The following is a 21,622-nucleotide window of genomic DNA, read 5'->3' as shown; positions in this document are numbered from 1 at the left end:
TGTGTTTGGGTTTTTTCCTTAAAATGTTTGCCTGTACATTCAAATGCCTGATTGTCCTTTATCATATATAATAATGCAATGAAAATTACTGTACTTTTACATGCCAAAACCAAAGCTTTTACTAATCTGTTTTCCTGGCTGTTATCTATTTTACAGTTCTGATATTTAAAATCACCGGAACACAAAATAAACTGTTAATTAGAACTATTAAGCTATTAATAAGAAATCGTTATTTCCAAATAACAATTTTGTAATTATTGAAGGTGTTTGGAAGGAGATATCCGTGGGGAATAGCACGGCGGTCCCACTGGCACTGAAGCAGTTCAGGTTCCCTCTCCTACTTCCTCTGAGGCCTTTTATTTTCCAAACTGCAGCAAGGAATCACTTTTTAACCTAAATTGCCTTGATTTTAATTTTGATTGTCTGCTCACCTCAGCAATGGAGGTAACATGTATCCAACAGCTTCTGCTGCACTTTGAAATACCGTGGGCACGTGCTAGAAAACCGGAGGGGTTTTCTTGTGGTGCTGTTACTGTCACTTTGCAGCTCTGCTCTGAAGGGTGTACTCAGGGTAGCAGCTGAGTAACAGGTCTGCCCCTCTCTTCCCAGGGAGCCCATGCTGTCCTGCTGCAGCAGCACAGATGTGTTCCTGGGAGCAGGCCTGCTCCCCGGTGAAGGTAACCACTGCCTGTCCCTGCACCCTGTACTGCAGCCCTGAGAGGGTGGCAAGGCCTCGGACCGCTGCCCCATCAGCCACCTGCTTGGCCTGGCACGGGGCTGAAGGGAGGAGAAGCAGCTTGGCTGGGTGGCCCTGCGTAACACCTAGAATGATCCAGCACCACCAAGGGCTGCTGCCACCATGGCCCGTGCCTGGGCCAGGCAGGGGCCTGAGCATTGGTGGGGAGGTAATTCTGGTTTCCTTCATCTGTACTGCTGCTTTCCATGCATGGGGAAACGGATATGTAATTTACACAGCTATTTAAAGCTGCCTCTTTGTGAGAGGATAAAATCACAGAATCATTAGGTTGGAAAAGACCTCTAAGATTGTGAAGTCCACTGTCAACCCCACACCACCCTGCCCACTGAACCACATGTACATGTTTTTTGAACACCTCCGGAGAGGGTGTCTCCACCACTTCCCTGGGCAGCCTGTTTGGTACAGTGTTTGTTTTTTTTTTTTTTTCCTCATGTCCAATCTAAACCTGCCTCGTGCAACTTGAGGCTCTTTCCTCTTGTCCTATTGCTACTCAGTTGGGAGAAGACACCAACTCCTACCTCACTACGGCGTTGTTTCAGGCAGTTGCAGAGAGCGGTAAGGTCTCCCCTCAGCCTCCTCTTCTCCAGGCTCAACAACCCCAGTTCCCTTGGCCGCTCTCCATAAGACCTGTTCTCCAGACCCTGCACCAGCTTCGTTGCCCTTCTCTGGACATGCTCCAGCACCTCAATGTCCTTCTTTGCCGATACAGGCCAGGATGCTGTTGGCCTTCTTGGCCACCTGGGCACACTGCCAGCTCATGTTCAGCTTTCAACCACCACCCGCAGGTCCTTTTCAGCCATGTTTTGAGAGAAAACCTTTAATTTCTGCTGTCCACCAAAACCTGTGTGCGGCCGGGCAGCCTGCCGGCACCCGGGGAAGAAGCGCCGGCTCCGCCCGGCAGCCCCCGTCGCGGCGGGCGGGTCTCTAGGCGCCTTAGTGGGCGGTGGCGCAGAGGGCGGCGGCATGATGGAGAGGCGGCAGCGAGCCCGTGTGCAGGGCGGCTGGGCCGGTGGCCCGGCGGGGCGGCTCGCAGGCAAGGCCCGGCTCGCAGGTAAGGACCGGGCGCGCAGGGGCCCGGCCCGGCGCCCCGCTGCCGCCGGACCTGCAGGGCGGGCGGGTGTCCGGGACTTGTCCGGGCCGCGGCGTTGCCGGTGAGCCCCATCCCCGGCCGCACCCGCCGCTGTAGCAGCCGCCTTACCCGCGGCCTGCGGCAGAGGAGTGGGCCCGGCCCCGGAGGGAAGCGGCGTGGCCGCCTTGCCCTCGCCTTACAGGCGGTGCTGAGAAGCTGCTGCCCTAGATGTGCCGTGGGCTGAGGCGAAAAATAACCTTCGGAAAGCCAGTGGAAGTCGGGCTGGGAGTTGGCATCGCTGTCTCGGCCGAGCAGGGAGGCGGCAGGGCCCGTGGGCCTGAGTCGGGCCCCCCCGGCCCAGCGGAGGCGAGGGCGGCCAGGCTGCGGCTCCTGGTCGTGCTGGGCCTTACGGAGCCCGAGGCCTTGCGGGGTCCTAATGTGCCTGGGAAACTAAAGTTCAGGTGGTCGAACCCAGATTTTAAGTGAAATTTTTATGTAGGTCACAGATGTGTTGTAGCTATTGTGAATGCAGAACATAGGGACAGCTGCGTGTGTGTATAGATCCAGCGCACACGTTAGGCTTGAGAGTACTCTTCCCGTCGTTGGGCATGTTGAATGAGACAAGTAGAGCTAACTTCTGTAATAATCATTATTTGCTTTTTATTCATGAAACTTATTATGTATCTTCCTTTATCTTTTCACTGAGGGCGCTGGTTGAAAGGGCTGGAGTTAACAGTGCTGGTTTTTATCAGACGTTTAAACCAAACGAGTGCAGAGGCAGGAGAGCACTGGGTAGGTTTCCAGTCTTGCAAGGACAGGTTTGTTTTGTGAACATGGTCAAAACACTACGTTCCACTTGCTTGATTACAATACCCAGTAAAGCTCCCATTTCACGGCAGACTGAGCGTTCTAGACAAGCTGATTTTTTTTTTTTTTTTTTTGTCCTGACAAAAATTACCCAACTATTTTGACTTGTACGTGTGGCCTGTAAGTTTTCTGTCACAGGTGTGTTTCATTCCACCTGTTCCTAATGGGATTATTAAAAATTATTTTTCCCATCTTTTGAATTAGGCAGGGTGAAGACTTTTACTTTGTTTCAGGCCCATTTTTAAGCCTGATTCCATGCATAAATAAAACACGTGAAGTGGTATGCCTGAGTTGCTCTTCTGTACTTTCTTCCGAGTTTCAAAATCTTGTTTTAATAGAAGTATTTTTCTCAGAGAAATGTCTTTTGATTTTGTAAAAAAAAATTGCAGAGGGAAGCAGTTTAGCTGCTTGTGAAAATTTCTGCTGGCAGGTGATAGGTGTTTGTGGTAGAATTGAAAGGTTCTAGATGTCATCCTTTCCGATAAAAAGATGGCTTGGTTTTTTTTCTCTATGAATAACAAATATATCTAAGTTTCTGTGCAATTTGAACTGTTATGTAATGTAGATTTGGCTGTTCCTGGAGTCTCTGCCAAGTACAGAAGAATACTTCAAAGAATGATTCCATAAGTTCTTCCAAACAGTATTTTTGTATGGTGAAATTCTGTTTCATGTGATCCTTTTTTTTGGTTCTTTGCTTTAGCACCTCAGGCACCTGCGGCCAGCAGCCTTGCCCCTGCAGGCACTGGACCGGCATGGATGAGAAAAGATCAGCCTCACACTCAAAAGCAATTTGTCTTTGAAAAGCCATCGCAGGTAAAAATTAAATGGTAACTAGCAGAATCTTATCTTTTATTAAACTTCAAGTGATAAAAATTACCGGACTTTGAGATTATAGTCTTATGTTTAAAAACAAAAACTCAGCTGAGCTGAACTTTGGGCTTTTACCAAGCAGAGTTTGCACTGTCTTGTATATATGTCAAACAGAAATTTGCAGTCCCTCTGCTTAGCCTCAGGCGTTGAGTGGGCATTATGTACTGATTCATAATTACTTTTTTTCAGAGAGCTTAAAAGAGTATGTTTTCCTGAATATTCAGAATACAATTTGAGCTCTGTCTTTTCCCCTCGGTTGGGATATCTGGCGTATTTGTCACCAGGAAAGAGCATGGGATTTGTTTTGTAGACTTTGCTTTATGTCCCATCAGCAGATGAAGGATATTGTGCTCTCTGCAGTGGGAGGGCAGTTCCTTGCTTGGGGGGAAAAAAAAAAAATCTTGAACACTTCTTTCTAAGCCAGAAGTGTTTGAAAGGCTGTCGTCTTGGGTTGGAAGGATTGGAGATGTCCTGGGAAGATTCTTTTTTCTCTGTGGCAGAGCCCTGGTATCTATATATTTCGGCCCTCTTGCTTGCTCAGCTCAGTACCTCCTTGCATCTCAGCACTGCACTGGGCTCAGAGAAGAGAAGCATAAATCCCTGAGACAACCAGAATGGTAATCCAAGCTGGTTTAAACTACTGTGTTTGGTTTTGGTTTTTACAAAAACCAGCTATCTTGGACTGTGCAGGCAGTTTTAAAGTGTCAGCTCCTGCTATATCTGGTCTATCTTGTGTTTGCCCATTGTCCGGGGCCTGGGATTTGTTTGTCCCTCCCATAGTTGCTCTAGATTTTTAGTTCCAAATGTAAGGATAAGAACTTCAGTTGCAGTTGATAAATAGCAAGAACTGTAATAATCCAAGTAATTTAGAAATGAGTGTCCTTTAGGGGGCAGTTGATAGTTAAAAACCACCAGCAGTAGTAGCTGCGTTTGAGAGTTTCTGGGGCATGTGGAGGGAGTGGGTGGGTTGTTACTGCCTCCCCATTGTCCAGAGGTGTGTTTTTCTCACTGCCCTGTCAGTATGTAGTTATGTAGAGTCACCAGAGATGGTGATTCATGCTGTTTGACTGGAGCGTGCCAGGTACTGAAATGTTTAATATTCACCATGTATTGTCTTGTTGCCTTTCAGGTGGAGTGCCAAGTTCCTGAGGCAGATGTGATAGAGTGAGTATGCTGCTGACTTCACTGTCCTTTGTGCAGTTTTTCTGTCTTGTTGGTCAGCGGGAATCTGCTGAAAAAGAGTTCCTTCTCCACTTAAACTGCTGTGCCCTGGGAAGAAATTTTAGTAGATAATGTGGACTTTCAGCCCCCTTATCCTGAACTGAATTTATAATCGGGAGAGTCCAAGTCTGTGTTAACTGTTTTTTATAGCTTTGATGTAGCTGTGTACAGCCTGTATAAGCCAGGAAGAATGAACAATTGGACATTCTGAATCAACAGAACTGCAAATAGTCTCTTTTGATTTGCAATGTACATTTTCCTAGAACAGTCCCTGTGTAAACTGTGCTGGAAACTATGTACTGTTATCCAGGAATATAGCTGGTATGGCAGCTCAAGCCCACTTTCTTTGAAGGTTCAGAAAAGTAGCTGCTACTGCCTCTGAAGCTAGGTATTCTAGATTGGTTACCCTTTGTGTCGAAACAAGGATCTTCTCAGAATAACTTTGGCATAAAGTGTGACAAGGTGTGGTGGTGTATGGTGAACTTACAGATTTTGAAAATGAAATTTGCTTCAGTTTGGTTATCTTAGTAGAATTTTCTTACTCAGTGTATGTATAAATGCAAGCATAGTGGTCAGGGTGCAGCCCTGTATGGTTGTCTCCTTTAGATTCCCTGTGACATCCCTCCTTTACTTATCTGTAGAGCCCTAAAACTGTGAATTGGGCCTTTGGTGAAATGAGAGCAAGAGGCAGGAAGTACATGCAAACTAATTTCCTTCTGCAACATCCCTTGTTGCCTTACCCTGACCACTGCCCAGCTCCAGAACATTACTGCTTCCCTTCTTCTCTTTTTGAAAGAAAACTTTCCCTAGTTCAAGCTTACAGCAATTCTAGTCCGTGCTGCTCAGTGTAAGGTAATTTCTTGTCGTTCGTCCATCTGATGGCTCTTTCCTTTCTACACCCTCAGCAAGCCTGGTGTGTATGAGCTCAGCAAAGCACCAACTGGCGTTTCTAGGTAAGTGGATGAAACTTGTTCTTTGCTATTGCAGAACGACGCAGTGCTACTCAGCTTTCTCAAGCCTCATCTCTGTGGAGTGTTTTGCCTCCAGCAGGTGCACATTGCCCTTCTTGTGTATCTTCGGTTTAGAGTACTTCTGGAAATACTTTTGAGTATCAGGTAGCAGAGACCACATAGTTCTAAGCAGCACTGAAGAGCAGGCAAATGAACCTCTTAACATCTAGTGCGTACTGCATCTAGTGTTCTTGTCAGGAATAAGGAGATGGGGCTGCATCCATTTGTTTCATGATTCAGAGTAAGTTGTTGCTTGAAATTTGGGTCAGTGTTCCTGTGTTAGCAAGTGCGTGATGTCTGTGTTGTGTAGTTCAGAGCTACCAAAAACTTAGAGCTGTAAATTGGACTTGGTTTAAATTAATCTAATAAAAGCATTTAACTTCAGGCAGATTTGGTAACTTCAGGGTTGTCCCTTCTGTTTACATGCGGTGCCTTAATTATTTCTGCTTCAGGACACTTCAAAACAAAACCTACTTGTTCTGTGATTCCTGCTAACTAAAATGCATTTTATTTTACCTTTCTGTCTTAGCTGCAATGTCAGTATTAGTCCTTTTCTTCTGAATTTGATAGCTTTTATTAATAGTGGAAAAACTCCAAAGACATAGTAACTTTTTGTGCATTTATTTCAAAGCTTTCATCTTGGTTTCTTCTAAAGTTGCAAGTGAATTTTTATACCAATTTGAAAAGTAAAAGCTTTGACCAGCTGGAAAGAGAAAAGATACAAAGCCAGCTGAGTTATCCTGTCGTTTTCTGGAGTTTGTTTTCGTAATATGTTCCTGGGGTATCTACATTTCTGGGAAGTTAATAATCAGATTTTGCATCTCTCTTAGTACCTTTACTATGTATTCTTCTTGTGATGTCTTTGGAGCATTGAATACTTGTGAGAGTAAGCTCTTGTGAACAGCATTCCTATTCTGCAGCCCACCACGGTATCTTGAATTTTTGAATGCTGTTGTTAGTACGGTCAAAAAGTAAAAGGTACAGATGAAAATGTGAAAACAGGAGAGGTTAGATACTCTAGGGTTCTTGTGCTTGGAAAAGAGAGGATAGGATGGCGGTGATGATCAAGGGCTGTCAAATTCTGAGTGACATGGAGATGGTGAATAAAGGACAATTACTTACATTGATTGTAGTACCATCATTGGGGCTGTCTAACGTATCAGATGTGAAGTTAGTAACAAGCAGAAGGATGCCATTTTTTCACACAGTATATGGCCAATGGTGGGACCTGTAGGATATTGTTAGTGTCATATGTTAAATGTAATAGGTTTTAAAAAGCAATTAGACCTTTTTGGGGAGGGGAAGACTCATCAGGAGCTCCTGCTGCCTTATGTGCTTTCGTTCACACCTGCTTTTGGCTTTGACTTTTGCTCTGATGCGTTACCGCCATTCTTAGCAATTTTGGGCATCCTGGAAATGAGACTATTTTATCAAAGCATATATAGAAGTGTATATTCCTTTCATCGTTTTTTAATCTTTTTCTTTCTTAGGATTCATTTGACTCCTGGCTTTATTGACTCAGAACAAGCAGACTGGATGTTTGAACAACTCCTCCAAGACATACCCTGGGGTCAGCGAACTCACATCAGACAAGGTAAGGAGCATGTGGACCAACTTTTCATGTCATTCCCAGGTCATTTCCATACCAAAATCCACTCATTGTTTATCATTGTTCTTCGTTTTACATATTATCACTCCTTCACATTTCCTTCCAGGTTCTCCATGCATATATATCTCTGCTTATTTTTCAAACTTTATCACCATGTTCCTATTGCCAATTAAATGAGATCTTTCCAAATTAGAATTGCCCATCTTAAATATCTTTGAATTTTACTGCCTCCTCTGTCCTCTCTGGTTCTTTTTCCCCACTCTTTGTTTAGATTAAGTCTGTGCTCCATCCCTTCATGCTGTCTCCCACTGATGCTGCGAACACTATTGTTTGAGGTTTCTGTAACCAGGAATATTTTTTGCCTCTCTCATGATCCCAGCAGATCGTGTTTCTTTTCCCTTGGCTTTTCTTATTAGTTCCAGTATGCAGGAAGTGAAGAGACTGCTGTTCTGGATTTGTTCACTAAGGGGCACCTGTTGTAGCTAAATTTCTCTTTCAGTTGGGAACGGATGTAAGACAATATATCAGAGTAGTTACTGGGTAGGGCTGGAAAATGTCTTCAACATCTCTGTTTATTGGCTTGCAATAATGGAGAATGTTACCTGTCAAGCATGAGAAATGGCTACCCAGATAGTCTTTTCAGAAGTTGAGAGTACTTTTAACTTGATGTTTGTATTACATCGTAGAGCACACGCATATTTGACAAAATATTTCTTGTCCAGCCTTGTTAGATGCTGCTTCTGTAATGCCCCATGGATGCCACAATCCTTTCCGCTCCATCCCTTCCTGTGGATCCCTCATGCAACTGATGCCAGCCTATTGGGCACTGGAACTGGGAGAATATAAAACAGGCAGGAGTTACAAATAAAATTTCAGTTTCATTTTGCTGTCTTTAACTTCTCTGGTCCATGCCCATCTGGCGTAGAGATGAGAAATTGATGTGGGTCTGAGATTTTGGCAAGGTAATTCCTCTTGCAGAGACAGGCCTACTTTTGAATCATCTCATTAATTCGCTTGAATTCATTGTGTAAGGCTGAGGATTTTAAGGGGCTGCTTTTTGCCTTTGGGTGAGCAGACAGTCCCTTTTTGCTCAAGTTTCTTGGCAGAATTGTGTCATCTTTCCATTTTTAAGCACTTTGACAAGGAAACTGAGAAAGTCTCCCTGTTTTTCTTTTTTTAGAAGTATCTTTTGAGGAACCGAGGCTTACCTCCTGGTACGGGGAGCTTCCTTACACCTACTCCAGGATAACAATGCAGCCAAACCCAAATGTATGTATATGTTTACGGTTTTCTTTTATTATTGTTTACAGAAAAATCCTTTGCAGAGATTGAGAAGCAAAAGTTCCCTCTATCCTCTATTTTTATCTAGAGTGCCTATCAGTATTTCATTTGTGATCAGCAGCAAATTCTAGTGGAATGTGGACAACTTCATAAAACAAGCATTATGAGTGGATTGACTGAGAGGAGCATGATTTAGTTGCTGAATTTTGGCAAAAGGAAATTAACACTCTAGATTTTCAAGTTCTGCATTTGGATCATGGTAGCTTTGGACAAAACTCTGAGTTGTTCTGTGTGACTTAGTCTGTGCATCTTTATGTGGGAGATTGTCATGTACGCAGTCATACTGAGTTTTTTGTTGTGAAGATCAGTAATACCAATTACTGAAATAGTTACTTTCAGAAACGTTGGATTCAGTACTGCCTAAATGAGAGTTTAAGTGGGTTGTTGATTCCTGTGTGAATGCTGTGAAATTCACACACTCAACCTGCCTGCACAGCAACTCCAGATTGTATGATGTAATTTCCCATGCTATTTTGTAAGGGTTGAAAGTCCTCGGAGTGACTCGTTGACATTTTGTTCATGTTCGCTCTCTCTCTGTCCCCCAGCCTGTTGTCCTGTTGGCCTGTCTCTTGATACTGCTTTGTTTGAAATTTCCATGGCAGTAGGCTGCAGTGTTGTGAACCATAAATTAAGTGTGACTGTTGGATGCTGGAGAGCATGAGAGAGAAGTGTCCCAGGTCCCAGAGCTGTTGCCAAAGGTGGGGGTGCCTCCTAGCAAAGCTCAGTCTGGAAAAAGTGGAAAGGCGTTATTTAGCAAGATGAGTTGAGAAGATTTTGTAGTCTTGAAAATACCGTAATTTAAAAATTCCATAACCTATGAAATTAGTGGTGGAAAAATAGACTTTTTTTTTTTTTTTTTTTACTGATTTGTGGACTATTAATTTAAATGCATTTTTCTGGAGGCTGAGTGGGCCTCTGGCTTATTTTTCTCATCCAAGAGGTACACGACCTAAATCAGCCATGCATGCTGATCCTGTCTTTTATCCCTGAATAACTCTCCTTTTTACTGAGAGAAAGAAACTCCAGCAGAAAGTGAGATGCACTGGCAAACTTGCATAGCTGGGAACCAGCCCTGCCACTGGCTGGAAACTGCCTGTAGGCAGACGTACGGGTAGACTGCACACGGGCTCTCTGATATTTCACTTGGCTTTGTAGGTGGGAGTTCCTGCAGCCTAGAAGCAGCAGTGGATGGTGCAGAGAGCACAGTCCTTACCTGCAGAGTAGGGTTAATATCACAAAAAGATCCTGAGCAAATGTAATTTAGTGCACAGCTTGGAGTAATTAGCTTTGTGTCCCTCCTTTTTTGTTTGCCGAGACTCGGTGTGATTGCAGCACTGCTGGGTATAATCCAGTGCTTGTGCCTAAATGAATTTTGGTGTTGGAAAAATGTTTCTTTGTAAGCAGTGATGTAGTTTCGTTGAAACAGTAATATTTCAACGAAATGACTTCCTGTGCTCTAAGGCTGTAGTGGGGTTTCCACTGAATTGTAAAATTCACTGTAGGGTGACATTTTTAGTAATAAATACTTCTGTGATAGCACTTGAACGAATCCAGTCCTACTTGGTCACTGCAAAGCCCCATCAATAATTCTTGTTGGACTCTTCTGTCACTGCATTCTGTGTCCTGCCCATTCAGGCAGCCCACTTACAAGCTATAGCTTTTTTGGGGTGGTATTACTAATTTCCCTAAATGTCCCACAGCTGCAAACTATGTTTACGTATAATTAATTATTCACGTGATGCTTAGTCATTGAAGGGGTGACTTAGCTAGAAATACCCCTAACAGACAAAGATGGTATGTTGAGGTTCCTGCAGTGTAGCCAGTAGGTTAAGAACCCTTTAAAGGTGGGTATGCATGGAAAGAAGATAGTGAAGACTCGATGATTAGAGGTGGATATGAGGAAATAATTCCTGCAGTCTGTTCCTTCTGCTGGTGATGCACAGGGAGATTGGGAATCAGTTTTTTATCCTCTCTTGGTCTGTGTTTCTCCTTATGTAATGGGCAACATTTCTGGCCTACATTGCTTTGGCTTTTTTTTTTTTTTTTTAAATATATTTGTATAGTACTTAAAAGCACTCTGACAGTTGGAAGTCATGATGTAGGTTTATAACATTAAATAGTGATTCATGGACTGAGTTGTGGCAGAATGTGCAGAGCCGCTGCGGAACCTGTGACACTGGTTTTGTGAACCACTGAAAAGTTACAGCGTCAAAGTCAAAACCCCACGAGGTGACGAGTCGGACTCAAGAAGCTGGACTAACAGAGTGGGGACGGAGGGCCACACCGTGACAGTGTCAGGCCAACCATTGTCTCTTGTTCTGTGTCAGCAGCTGCAGGCAATTGGGAGCCTGTCAGTTAGTCACTGACTGCAGCTTCCCGGGTGCACTGTGCCCACCAGCAGTGGCCAGGTAACTGAGATGTTAACCAGACGCCCGTGTTAAATGCCTCTAGCTTGGCCAGGAAGTTCAACAACAGGTATGCATGGGAGAAGTTTATCCATGTTATCCCAATGTTTATCCATGGTCAGTGCAAGCAGATTTTACTCTGTCTGCTTTCTCATCTTTCAGTTAATTGGGGTGTCTGGCTACATTAGTGCAAAAGGCAGACTGGCTTCGTGGTTGTAAGAGATGATGTAGTATTGAGCGCTAGGTAACGTGCATATTTCGCAGAAAGCCTGTTCCTCGGCTTTACTAAAAATATAATCAGAATTGTTCAGAGGCATTTGTTTGATTTCAAGTTTATTGTAATTAGAGTGCAGTATATTTTGTTTCTTGGTAGTTTTCCCCATGTGTTACCTGCTGCTGGCCTGCTTTGTTTTGTTTACCCTACTCCTGCTGTGCTGATTACAGTGGCATCCTCTGCTGACCGTGCTAAAGGAGCGCATTGAAGAGTTCACTGGCTATCCCTTCAACTCCCTTCTCTGCAACCTCTACCGAAATGAGAAGGATAGCGTAGACTGGCACAGTGACGATGAACCATCGCTGGGAAAAAATCCTGTCATTGCCTCGCTCAGCTTTGGTGCTACCCGGACCTTTGAGATGAGAAAGAAACCCTCCCCTGTGAGTGTTCATATCACACTGAGAGAGTCTTAGTATTTTCCCTCTGTTTAGAGAACTTAATTACTAAAAGCATTTAACAGTAGTTTATGAAAGCACAACTCGTTCTGTGGAATAAGCATAGGGATCAAGAAATCTATTGCATTGAACATGACATCTTGAGGATGGGAATGGGACCACCCTAATGATGTGCAGCAGTGTAGTGCTGCAGTGGAACTGTGACCTGGGTGCCCTTCTGCCTAAGTAAGGGCCTTTCTCGTTGCTTCAAGTGACATACAGTGATGGTGGAAGGGGACTTTCGCTGTGTAAATGAACCAAAGAGTTGATACCATTTTCTTAGGCAAACGTGGTGTAGTGCATAATGCATGTGGGATGAAAAGCAGCTGACTGTTCTTGTAAGTAAAAATCCTCTTAATAATGTTTGCATTTTGACTTGTTCAGATTGAGGGACAGTGAACAGAGAGAAGGAGCTCATTTCTTTGCCATAAAATAGCAAACTGTTGCATCGTATTTCACAGACTAAACAGAGATCTTTACTTTGATAAGGTAACACTTGTGGCACGTCCTTTCAGGAGTTAGTTGGCGATCCAGTGGTCAATACCCTTTCAAGATAAAATGCTGTGCTTGAGACTGCTGTGTTTACAAGCCAACTTAAATTCTGCAATTTGTTTTTATCCAAGTAAAGGAATCACACATTCCTGTGTTGAGAATGCAGGCCTTTTAGCGTATCCTGCTTCAGAGGGTACGCTGTTCTGCATGTGTAGAGCTTTGGGAAGAAGTTTGCTGTCTGCTTCATGTTGCTTTTTATTCTGAATAAGTAATGCAGAAAGCAAAGGTGATGATTATCAGCCTATTAGAAAACTGTATGCTGATGTACTGAGGTCTGCCCATCAAGAGTCACCTTGGGCCACCTAGTCGTGAACAGCAAAGGTCAGAATTTGAACTAGAAAACAAATAAATAATTTGTATTTTTCACCAGTTCTCTAATTTGTGAATTTTTTGTTATCTGAAGTGAATTTAATCCTGGTCCCTGAGCATGAGCTCACATAATCAGTGTACTGTATCAGGGGGCATAGCATGAGTAAGTATCTTTGATGCTGTGATGATAACAAAAGAAAATGTCAGCTGGAAAGTTCATTCCTCTGGGAAACTGTAAATGGTGCTTGGATTTGTTTCTGGAAGCATGTGTGTTCCCCTTTGATGGATCAGAATCAAAGCCATTTAGTTTCTCTCTTAAAAATCGAACCCAGTTCTTGAGCAAGATGTCTTTTTGTTCTTTTTTCTGTTTTCTGAAAAGACACTCACTATGAGCAAAGGGGGAAATTCAGTCTGTGCCATTCTTAATTGGCCACCTTGTTTGATCTGTACTGCACGATTTCTTCCCTTTTCTTCTCGAGATGGACAATTTTCTATAGATGTATCCCTCAAGCTCTCCTCATTTTTTTCTTTCAGTGCCTCTGACCTGATATCTCTGACTAGCTGAGACTTGCTACTCATGAAGTATATTCCTTTTGCAAGCGTGACATACCTCTTTCTAAGGTGCAGACAGATCTTTGCATCTTGTGACTAAGGGAACTTGTACTTAATAATTGTATGGCACACATTATGTATTCCTTGCACATTTCCAAAGCCTGCAATTTTCTGAGACCATCCTGTGACACTAGGTGCTTTGCCAAGCGGGCGTTACAAGAGGCTCTGATGGAAATTAGAACCTTTCAGGCTGTACCACCAAAGAAGTAATTTTCATGCCCTGGTGTAATGTAGCGTTCTCTCTTTCATTAAGAGAAAGTTAAAGTTGGTTGTAGATACTTGAAGTTTGATTGTTACTTTGTTCAAAACCAAGTTACAGGAAAAGGCATGTAGTCCAGGGAAGAGGGATTCAGATTAACAGTCATCACTGGCATTCAAACTCTCCCTGGTTTGTAATCTGACAGTATCAGGACATGAGTTTTCCAGAGTTAGGCTTCATTGAGGAAGGAGAGAGAAAGTATATCCTTTTCCTCCCCAAATTAAACCTCTTTGAGGGAACAACGTTCTAGTATTTGAGATTCTAGAGTTTCAAAGGCTTCATTTCCCCCTGTTCTTATAAGTGCTTTTAAGTGTTTTAAGATGAAAGATGTAATGAAAATACAAGATGAGAAATACTATGGTAGAAGCTCACTATGAATAAATGGTACTGGAAAAAAAAAAACCAAAGTGCTTGCCTGTGTGTGGTCATGTACTGGGTACAAACCAGTATGTACCACAAGGCAGGTAACACCTTGTAGGGCTATTGAAGAGTACTAGACTAGAGCCTTCAGACACTTCAGTTCATCATACTGTCTGTACAAATACTTCCCATCTTAGATCTTGAAACATGGATGAACTTGTTAGAGAATAAAATGCTATTTCTCTAACTGCAAAGATGACCAGTAATGTTGGTGGGTTGTTGGGGGTTTCTTTGTGCATGTTTGTGTGAATTTTGACATTTGTCTGCTAGGAATTTGGTGGCGTTTATATAGGCCACTCTGAAACTGTCACAAAAGGAAATCTTTTTATCTTTTCTCTGCATTTTTCCTTGTCAAAACATGGAAAAAAAGAAGAAAGTTATTTAGGTCTAAGTCGTTGGGTTTTTTCCCTGAAAATTGTTCAGGGTGAGGGGAAGGAAAGGTTCAGTCCTCTTTTTCTTTTTGGTGAGTACTGTACTGGATGAGTAAGTGTTTGTCATATAATAGCTGGTAAAGTAGCGTAAAGACGTGCATAGCCTACTTGAATCTGCATCAACAAGCATCCCTTGTGGATAAGTAGAAGTAATTCTTACTCAGATTTCAGCCCAGTGAGTGTAGAAAAAGCTACAAATACATTTCAGGAGTAAATTCCCCACTGGAATTAAGGAGACTTTTCATGGCAATTAACACGATGCCAGAAACTGACTTTACCTGCTGGTTTTTTTCTTTTTAAGCATTCTTTCTTCTGAGTACTGCCTTTTCTGTTTATTTGGACCAGTTGTGTGGCTATGGCTGACATTTTGCCTTTGCATTAAATGGTTTCTAGGGTTTTTTGGATGCTTACTTGGTAGTTCAAAGTCTACAGTGAAGGGATCTGGTTTCATTAATTTTCTGCTTCTAGTTCCAGTAAATTACTTAAAACTTTTTCTTGCCTCCTTGTTCCACCCCCTATCATGCCTACAAACCAAGAGCCGAATGATTTGTTTCAGAGCTGTGATTCACACACAATCTATTGGTTTAGTCAAGAAGTCCTCTTGTGCTTGCCCGCAGTATAACTGTCATTGCTGCACCACTGTGACCTCCTCCTGTTCTCCACACAGCCTCAAGGCCTCTGTCCCATTCTTACATAATTTAATCATCCTGCTCTAGAGGAGTTGATTTCACTGCGTTAGATGAGTCTTTCTGATGCAGTCTCACTACCATTGTCACTATTGCTCAACTCAGTGAGACAACGCCAGGTTATCTGATTGGGTCTTTCTGGAAGCCAAGTGTGAAATGTTAGTTCAAGGGTGATATTTGATGTCCTACTAAGCTCCCACATCCCACTGCGAGATGCTCTGTAGCAGAGGTCTGGGTGCCATAAGGAGCAGTTGGATGTAGTTGTCCCACAAACTGCCGTGTGAACTGTGGAAGGAGCTGGAAAGCCAGCTGTCAGGTTGCTGCTCTTCCATCTGCCAGTGAGGAAGCTGATGGGTGCTGGGGAAAGGAGGGAGCTTCACACATGTGCTGGATAATAGCAGGATGTTGTGGTGTTCTCAGAATCAGCCTTCAGAAGGGTCTGTCCTTCAAATGAACACAAAACATCGTCCTTTTGTCCTTGAGTAGCTGTTCTAGCAGAAGTTAAAGATCTCCTAGTACTTTTGAAAACAGCAGAACAATAACCCTTCATGTCCTAGCAGACCTAATTGAAGATTAGAACACAGGAATATGTGGAGCACAGTAGAAGCTGTGAGGCTTGGATCAAGACGAGGAGGGTTGAACTTTTAGATTGGCATGAAGGAGACGTGCAGGCAGCAGGGGCTGCAGAGGAGGAGGTGTTGTCCACAGGTATTGGCAGGACTCGAGCAGCTGTAGACAAGCTGAGAGGAAGGTGCAAGTGTTTTAGAGCTACTGGACTTGCAGTCTGCTAGGTCAGCTGCAGAAAGACTGAGAGAGTTTAAAGATAGTTCTGTGTAGGCAGGCAAGTGGATTACATGAGGAAAGGACAATATAACTGATATTCATTCTTACTGAATTCATAAAGAAAAGAGCTGCAGTGGGGATGTCATCAGAGATAGTGAGAACAAGCAGGTAAAAATGCAGCAGTATTGGTAGATGAGACCACTTTGTTGTGGAGGAGGGTGTTTCCACAGCTGGTGGTAGAGGACTAAACTGGAGGAGAGGGATACAAGCAAGATGGAAGTCTGGAAAATAGGAGATTAGAAGTTGTGTAAAGAGGATTCTCTTGGTAATAGGTAAAGCAGAAGACTAGAAGTCAGCATTCTCCATGACTTTAGCCTTTGAAAATAATTTTGCATCATTTCCATGTATAACTGCATTATTATTTATACGTTCTTCTGCAGGATGTTTCCATTTACTTTTGCTTGTATTAGAAGATGCTTCTACACTATCCAGAACCCATTTCCTACTACTATCTCAATAAACTTGCCTGAGACTTAAGATAACAAACTTAGGTGATTTGTATAGATTTATACTAGATCTTTTCTCTTTCTTACCTTTTTGATTTTAATATTGTTTTAAGAAAAAAACCTTGATAGAGTCCAGGAATACATACAGATTTTGTATCCTTATGCTGAGCTTTACTCACTTATTAACTGTAGTTACTTGAATGGAGGATAAAAAAAAAAGTTTTATCCAGTCTACTTAGACAGTGTAAAGCTTGGATTGTATTAAAAGTGCAACTCAAGATTATGAAAATTCTAATACACTAAGAAGCAGAACAGTTGCTTTACTAGACCCGTTCTTGGAAGCAGCTGGTTTTGTAATACATATATAGAGTTACAAAGTGACTGTGTAAAAGTTATGTGATGCATTTCTTTCCATGTTTGTTAGCAGCATTTTAAGAAAGTCTTTTCCTCCTTAGATGTCAGGAATAAATTTCCTTCGTAAACTTCTTGACCCCTGAAACTCAGCTTCGCTGGCTCTGCAAAACCAACTGGCATAAAAGTCTCTTTTCTGAAGTAAAACTGAGCTCGGAGATGTCCCATTTAAAATGTCAAGTAACTACTGCTTTTACATACTGACTTTTCTAAGCTGAAGGATGTTTTCTTCGAAATCATTTATCTTAGAATTCCTTTTTAATCAAGATGAGCAAGAGATAAAAATAAGTCCACTGCTGTCCATCCACAAAGTGAGATGATGTAATCCTGTGAAACAGAAGACAGCCTTGCAGTGGTATTTCTCTGCTTTTCGTCAGCAGTCGTGTTTATAATACCTATTTTTGAAACTTTCTCCTTGTTTCCTCTGAAGTTTAAGAAAACGTTTTTGGCATTACACCTTACTTTTAATAGAGCAAAATAAATGCCTAGTGATTCTAGAAGCTTAAAAATAGGGGTTTTTTACAAACAAAGAATACATGTTACAGGTTATTCTGAGTGCCTTCAGCACTCTCTCATTCCAGAGGTTTAGTGAGCTTAATTAATCACTGGCACAGCCGTGGGCCCTTAGGTATCCCCAAGAAATGCACAAATCCAGAACTGCCAGCCAGTGCTGCCAGGTGTAGCAGCAGTATTGAATAGCCTTGTGCTGTCACACTGTGACTTCTAGTCCTGGACATGAACGGAAAATGGCAGTGGTGCGAACAAATAGTCAATTGCATCAAGTAGTGCTTTTTATTATCGGGTTGATTTGAGCCCAACCAAGCTTTTTAGCATTTTAGAGGATTTGCAGTCGTCTTTCTGTCTGCATCTTTTTTATACACACACACTCCCAGTTGTTCTTTTGGAAATTGAACTTTGTTTTAACTCCAGGACATAGTTTTCCCAGTAGTTGATGCTTTGCCTCATTATTGTGAGCTTTTGGCAAGCCACGAACTTTAAAAAAGACAAACCTTGATCCAGTTGGGCCGCTGCACAATTAAGCTTCAAGGGAGTTAAGATTTCTGAAAATGTAAGTTTTTGTAAAAGCATTAAAATGTGTTGGATGAGAGCTGTTGGGTCTTGTTAATGGCTCTCAAAAGACTCTGTCTGCCTTTTTATGACCCCTTAATGTTTTCTTCTAATGGTCGGGTCTGTGCAGAGCCCTGTTAGTTTTCCTGAATAACATACAGCTGAAGCCTGGAGATCCTGTAACATTTGTTTCTGTATCAGAAAGGTGGGACTTTTGTCAGTGAGAGGTAACTACACCTGCACCTCAAGCTGGGTTAACTGTTACTGTGATAATTCCTTTTTCCTGGTCTCAGTTGTCCTGTATTGTTTCCAGCTTTTTTGGAATCTGCTTCTGTGACAAGTGACATAAGTTGTGATCTTTCATTCCACACACACACCCTCAAAGTACAATTTCATTGTACATGACAAATGTGACAAATGCCACTCTGGTAGTAGTAGCTGGTTTTGTTGAGTCTGGAGTAATTGGTGCCTTCAGCTGGGTTTGAAATAATTGAGCATTGCCGCTTCCTAATCACTCAGCAAGTGTGATTTTTAAGAGTCCACCAACCATTGTAAGAAACTGGAAGAGGAGGTACTGCCTAACTAATTAAAAAATAAAAAATGTGAAGCATTTGTTCAGCATGGTCACTAAGATGTATGGTCACTTACAGGAACAACATTGTGCTTTAGAAGCTCAGACCCGGCATAATTATTTTTTTTCTTGTCTCTTTGTAGTAATTGTGTCTTTCTGGCTTTTCTTTCAAGAACAAATAACTGATTTGGTGATCTCTTGGGGAAAAAAGCCAGTATCTCTGCTTCTAGAGGCAGTGGTAAAGTAAAAATTCAGGCTGTCTGCTGTATGCAGTGTACTCAGAACAAGGTTAACCCTGCATTTGTGCAACACAGAGACTGAGAACCTGTCATGCTCTTTTTTTCAGTGGAGGATGTTTATTATCCACTTTACACTGTCAAGCGTTCTATGGCTTTCTATAACTTCAAAATAAAGGACCTCTTGAGCCTTCTCCCTTCCAACACTAATTGAAATATTTCTCTTAACTCCCCCCCCCCCCCAAAATAATCCCTGTATTTTGCAGGTGATTTCCTATCTGAAACTTCCCTGTATTCCTCATTTCAGAGAGTTGCTTTCTGCTTTTCCTAGCCGGCTTGCAAAGTTGACAGTAGAGATCTATAAAAGGTAAAATAGATACTGCCATTCGGTATTTGGGGGGAATCCTGGTTTTCCTACTCACATTTCAATGTAAGTGAAGTAGTCGAAGCACCAACATTAAGTAGTCAAGATGTTAAATGGAAGTTGTTCAGGGTTTGCAGCAATTTTTTCTGCAGCTGTTGGAGGCTAAAATCAGAAAATGTTAAAGGAGTACATGGAGCAGTGTAATACCTGTCCCTGTGGCACATTGGAAGATAGTTCATGTCATGCGTGGTATGCTTTCATAAGGACATAGCCATCGTGATTGACAAAGAGAACCATGTTAGCATGATAGACTTCCCTGAGCAATTTGACTTAGCACTGTATTAATCTGATTTAAAATTGGAAGGGATACTGCAAAGCGATGGAGAGGTGCTGTTCCCACCGATGGGGCGGGTATGAGGCTAATACTGCAGTGTTACTGTGTCTGGGTGTGGTATTTGTGCTTTAAAAATGTGTATGTAATCTGAAGGTTTAACGAAAGTTTGCAAATTATTTGTGTTCCAGTTTAGCAATCTGTGTTGCTTAGTGATGATAAAGTTTAAGACAACTTGTTTTACAAGGTACTATAGGAAAAGGAGACTTTTTTTGGATAGCAGTTCTTCATCTAGCATGTAATGCTATACCCATGTGTGATGTCCAAAACAAGACAAATCAGAACAGAAGGAAGATGTGTGTTTTTGATGAAGCAGTTAACCGTTGGAATCAGGGTGGCTGTTGCAGAATGTCTCTGCACAGAACTGTTTGTTTTAGGAGTGGACGTTTCCAAAAGAGTCGCAGCCTCGCTCCAGCATTTTGCACTAGATGTGGGAACTTGGTGTTGAGCTTTACCTGTGTGGTACAGGCAGTGAGACACAATGGCTGCTTTCATCCTTAAAATGCTCAACTCCTGAACCGTTTGTGAAATAGGGTGACAGAGGGGTTTAGGTAGACTTCTTGATCGTGTAAGAGCTTCCTGTCCTCGAGCTGTCCCCTCATAAGCTCTGCTGTAGAGGACTGTTTTCCTACCAGATGCACATACCCGCTCCTTCAGTGTCTACTGTTTCTTTTTAGGAAGAGAAGGGGGACTATACTTACGTAGAAAGACTAAGAATCCCGCTTGACCACGGGACTCTGCTGATGATGGAAGGAGCTACCCAAGAGGACTGGCTGGTAAGAACTCTTTGACACCATTTGTGAGCTTTACTTGCAGTGCAGTTTTCTACAGATGCACGAGGCACTCCCGTAAAGGTATGGGACGTTCTGCTGCCAGCGGCACAATTGTTTCCCAGCGCATTAATAGTGCTTTCTGCCTCAGAATGTCAAAGCACCCATAGAAACAATGGGGTTTCTTTCAAGTGCTAAGTGAGGTAATAGGAATCGGCTCAGATGTTCCAGCATTAAAGTTCAGCCATGAAGGTTGCAGCCTGCAGCTGCCAGAGCAAAATCAATTTAGGAATTCAGAATATACAGAAGTTGCAACTTAATTTAACATGTCTACAGTAATCTACAAAGACTTTTTGTTTTCAGTGGCCCTGAGGAGTCAGAACATGAAATTTTTGCCTTACCGAAATGTTTACAAATGTTAATAAAAAGCCATCACAGGAAATTAAGGTTTTTTACATTGTTTGATTACCTGTATTTTAAATACACAATCTGATGCTTTTGGTTCGTTTTTGTTTTGTTTTTTTTTCCTAATGACACTTACAGCATCGAGTGCCTAAGGAATATCATTCTAGAGATGCCCGGATAAACTTGACCTTTAGGACCATTTATCCAGAACCTGATGGAGTTTGGAAGTGAAGAGGCACTTTGGGCATTGTTGGATATAAACCCGCAGCAGATCCGGAGCCTCAGATTGCGACAGATTTAAAGGAAGCCTTAGAGGAACAGAGTTCTGTGAAATAACTGAAGGGAGAAAGAATCAATATTATGAAGATCTTTGACAATCAGAAGCTGCCTGTGTTAGTGGACAGTGCTATTTTGTTTTCACAAGTGATATGCTATTAGATGATGCAAATCACAGGCTTTTAAGTTTGTGAAAAAACAAGGATCATTCTTAACAGAAAGCACGTGGAAGATCTGAGAGGTACTGACTGGAGCAGAAATATTCAGTGAGCGGTTATTTTTGCACCTTCTTTTGTCTCCCCTTTCCCTCCAAGCGGTGATCTGTGTTCTAAGTAAAGAGAAGATGGGATTGTTTTATGTAAAGCCAGCTGTATGTGTGCTATGTGTACAGAATGAGAAAGCTGCACTTTGTTGTGATCTCCGAGTAGTACTCATTTCACCAAGGGGTCGTGCATTGCTTTTTATTTGTAGGTTGCAAAGTCTTCTCCAGTGAAGCAATCGGTTTCATTATTTATGTAACTACTTGATTTATACTAGTGTCTAGTAGAACAGAGGGTTAAGGCTCCCTTCTGCTACACACTCTGTGGTCGGACTTTATCCTGACTGTTCATCTGTGTGGACAAGATGGACAAAGGGAAGCAACAGAGACACCTTAGCCATGAGCCTTATCAGCCAGGTCGAAGCTGCCCTTTCTTGAGTACTGACAGTCCTCCAT

General features: G+C 42.4%; 1 protein-coding gene across 2 annotated transcripts; it reads left to right on the top strand.

Annotated features, from left to right (window-relative positions):
- Nucleotides 1–1,720: 1,720 nt before the first annotated feature.
- Nucleotides 1,721–20,918, top strand: ALKBH3 (alkB homolog 3, alpha-ketoglutarate dependent dioxygenase). 2 transcript variants are annotated; one of them, XM_086463228.1, is made up of 9 exons: nucleotides 1,721–1,790; nucleotides 3,394–3,506; nucleotides 4,693–4,727; nucleotides 5,690–5,737; nucleotides 7,285–7,388; nucleotides 8,584–8,672; nucleotides 11,594–11,803; nucleotides 20,134–20,232; nucleotides 20,770–20,918. In XM_086463228.1, the coding sequence occupies exons 1-9, from the start codon at nucleotides 1,721–1,723 to the stop codon at nucleotides 20,860–20,862; spliced, it is 861 nt and encodes a 286-aa protein (XP_086319354.1). In that variant the 3' UTR covers nucleotides 20,863–20,918. The 2 variants fall into 2 exon arrangements, with proteins under 2 accessions (XP_086319354.1, XP_086319353.1); XM_086463227.1 differs by having other exon boundaries at nucleotides 1,721–1,808.
- The last annotated feature ends 704 nt before the right edge of the window (nucleotides 20,919–21,622 follow it).

Source organism: Leptosomus discolor, chromosome 3 (genome assembly GCF_034619465.1).
Source record: "Leptosomus discolor isolate bLepDis1 chromosome 3, bLepDis1.hap2, whole genome shotgun sequence".
Taxonomy (NCBI): Eukaryota; Metazoa; Chordata; class Aves; order Leptosomiformes; family Leptosomidae; genus Leptosomus; species Leptosomus discolor.
The sequence above is the reverse complement of the archived record's forward strand: the minus strand, read 5'-3'. Positions and strand labels throughout refer to the sequence as shown.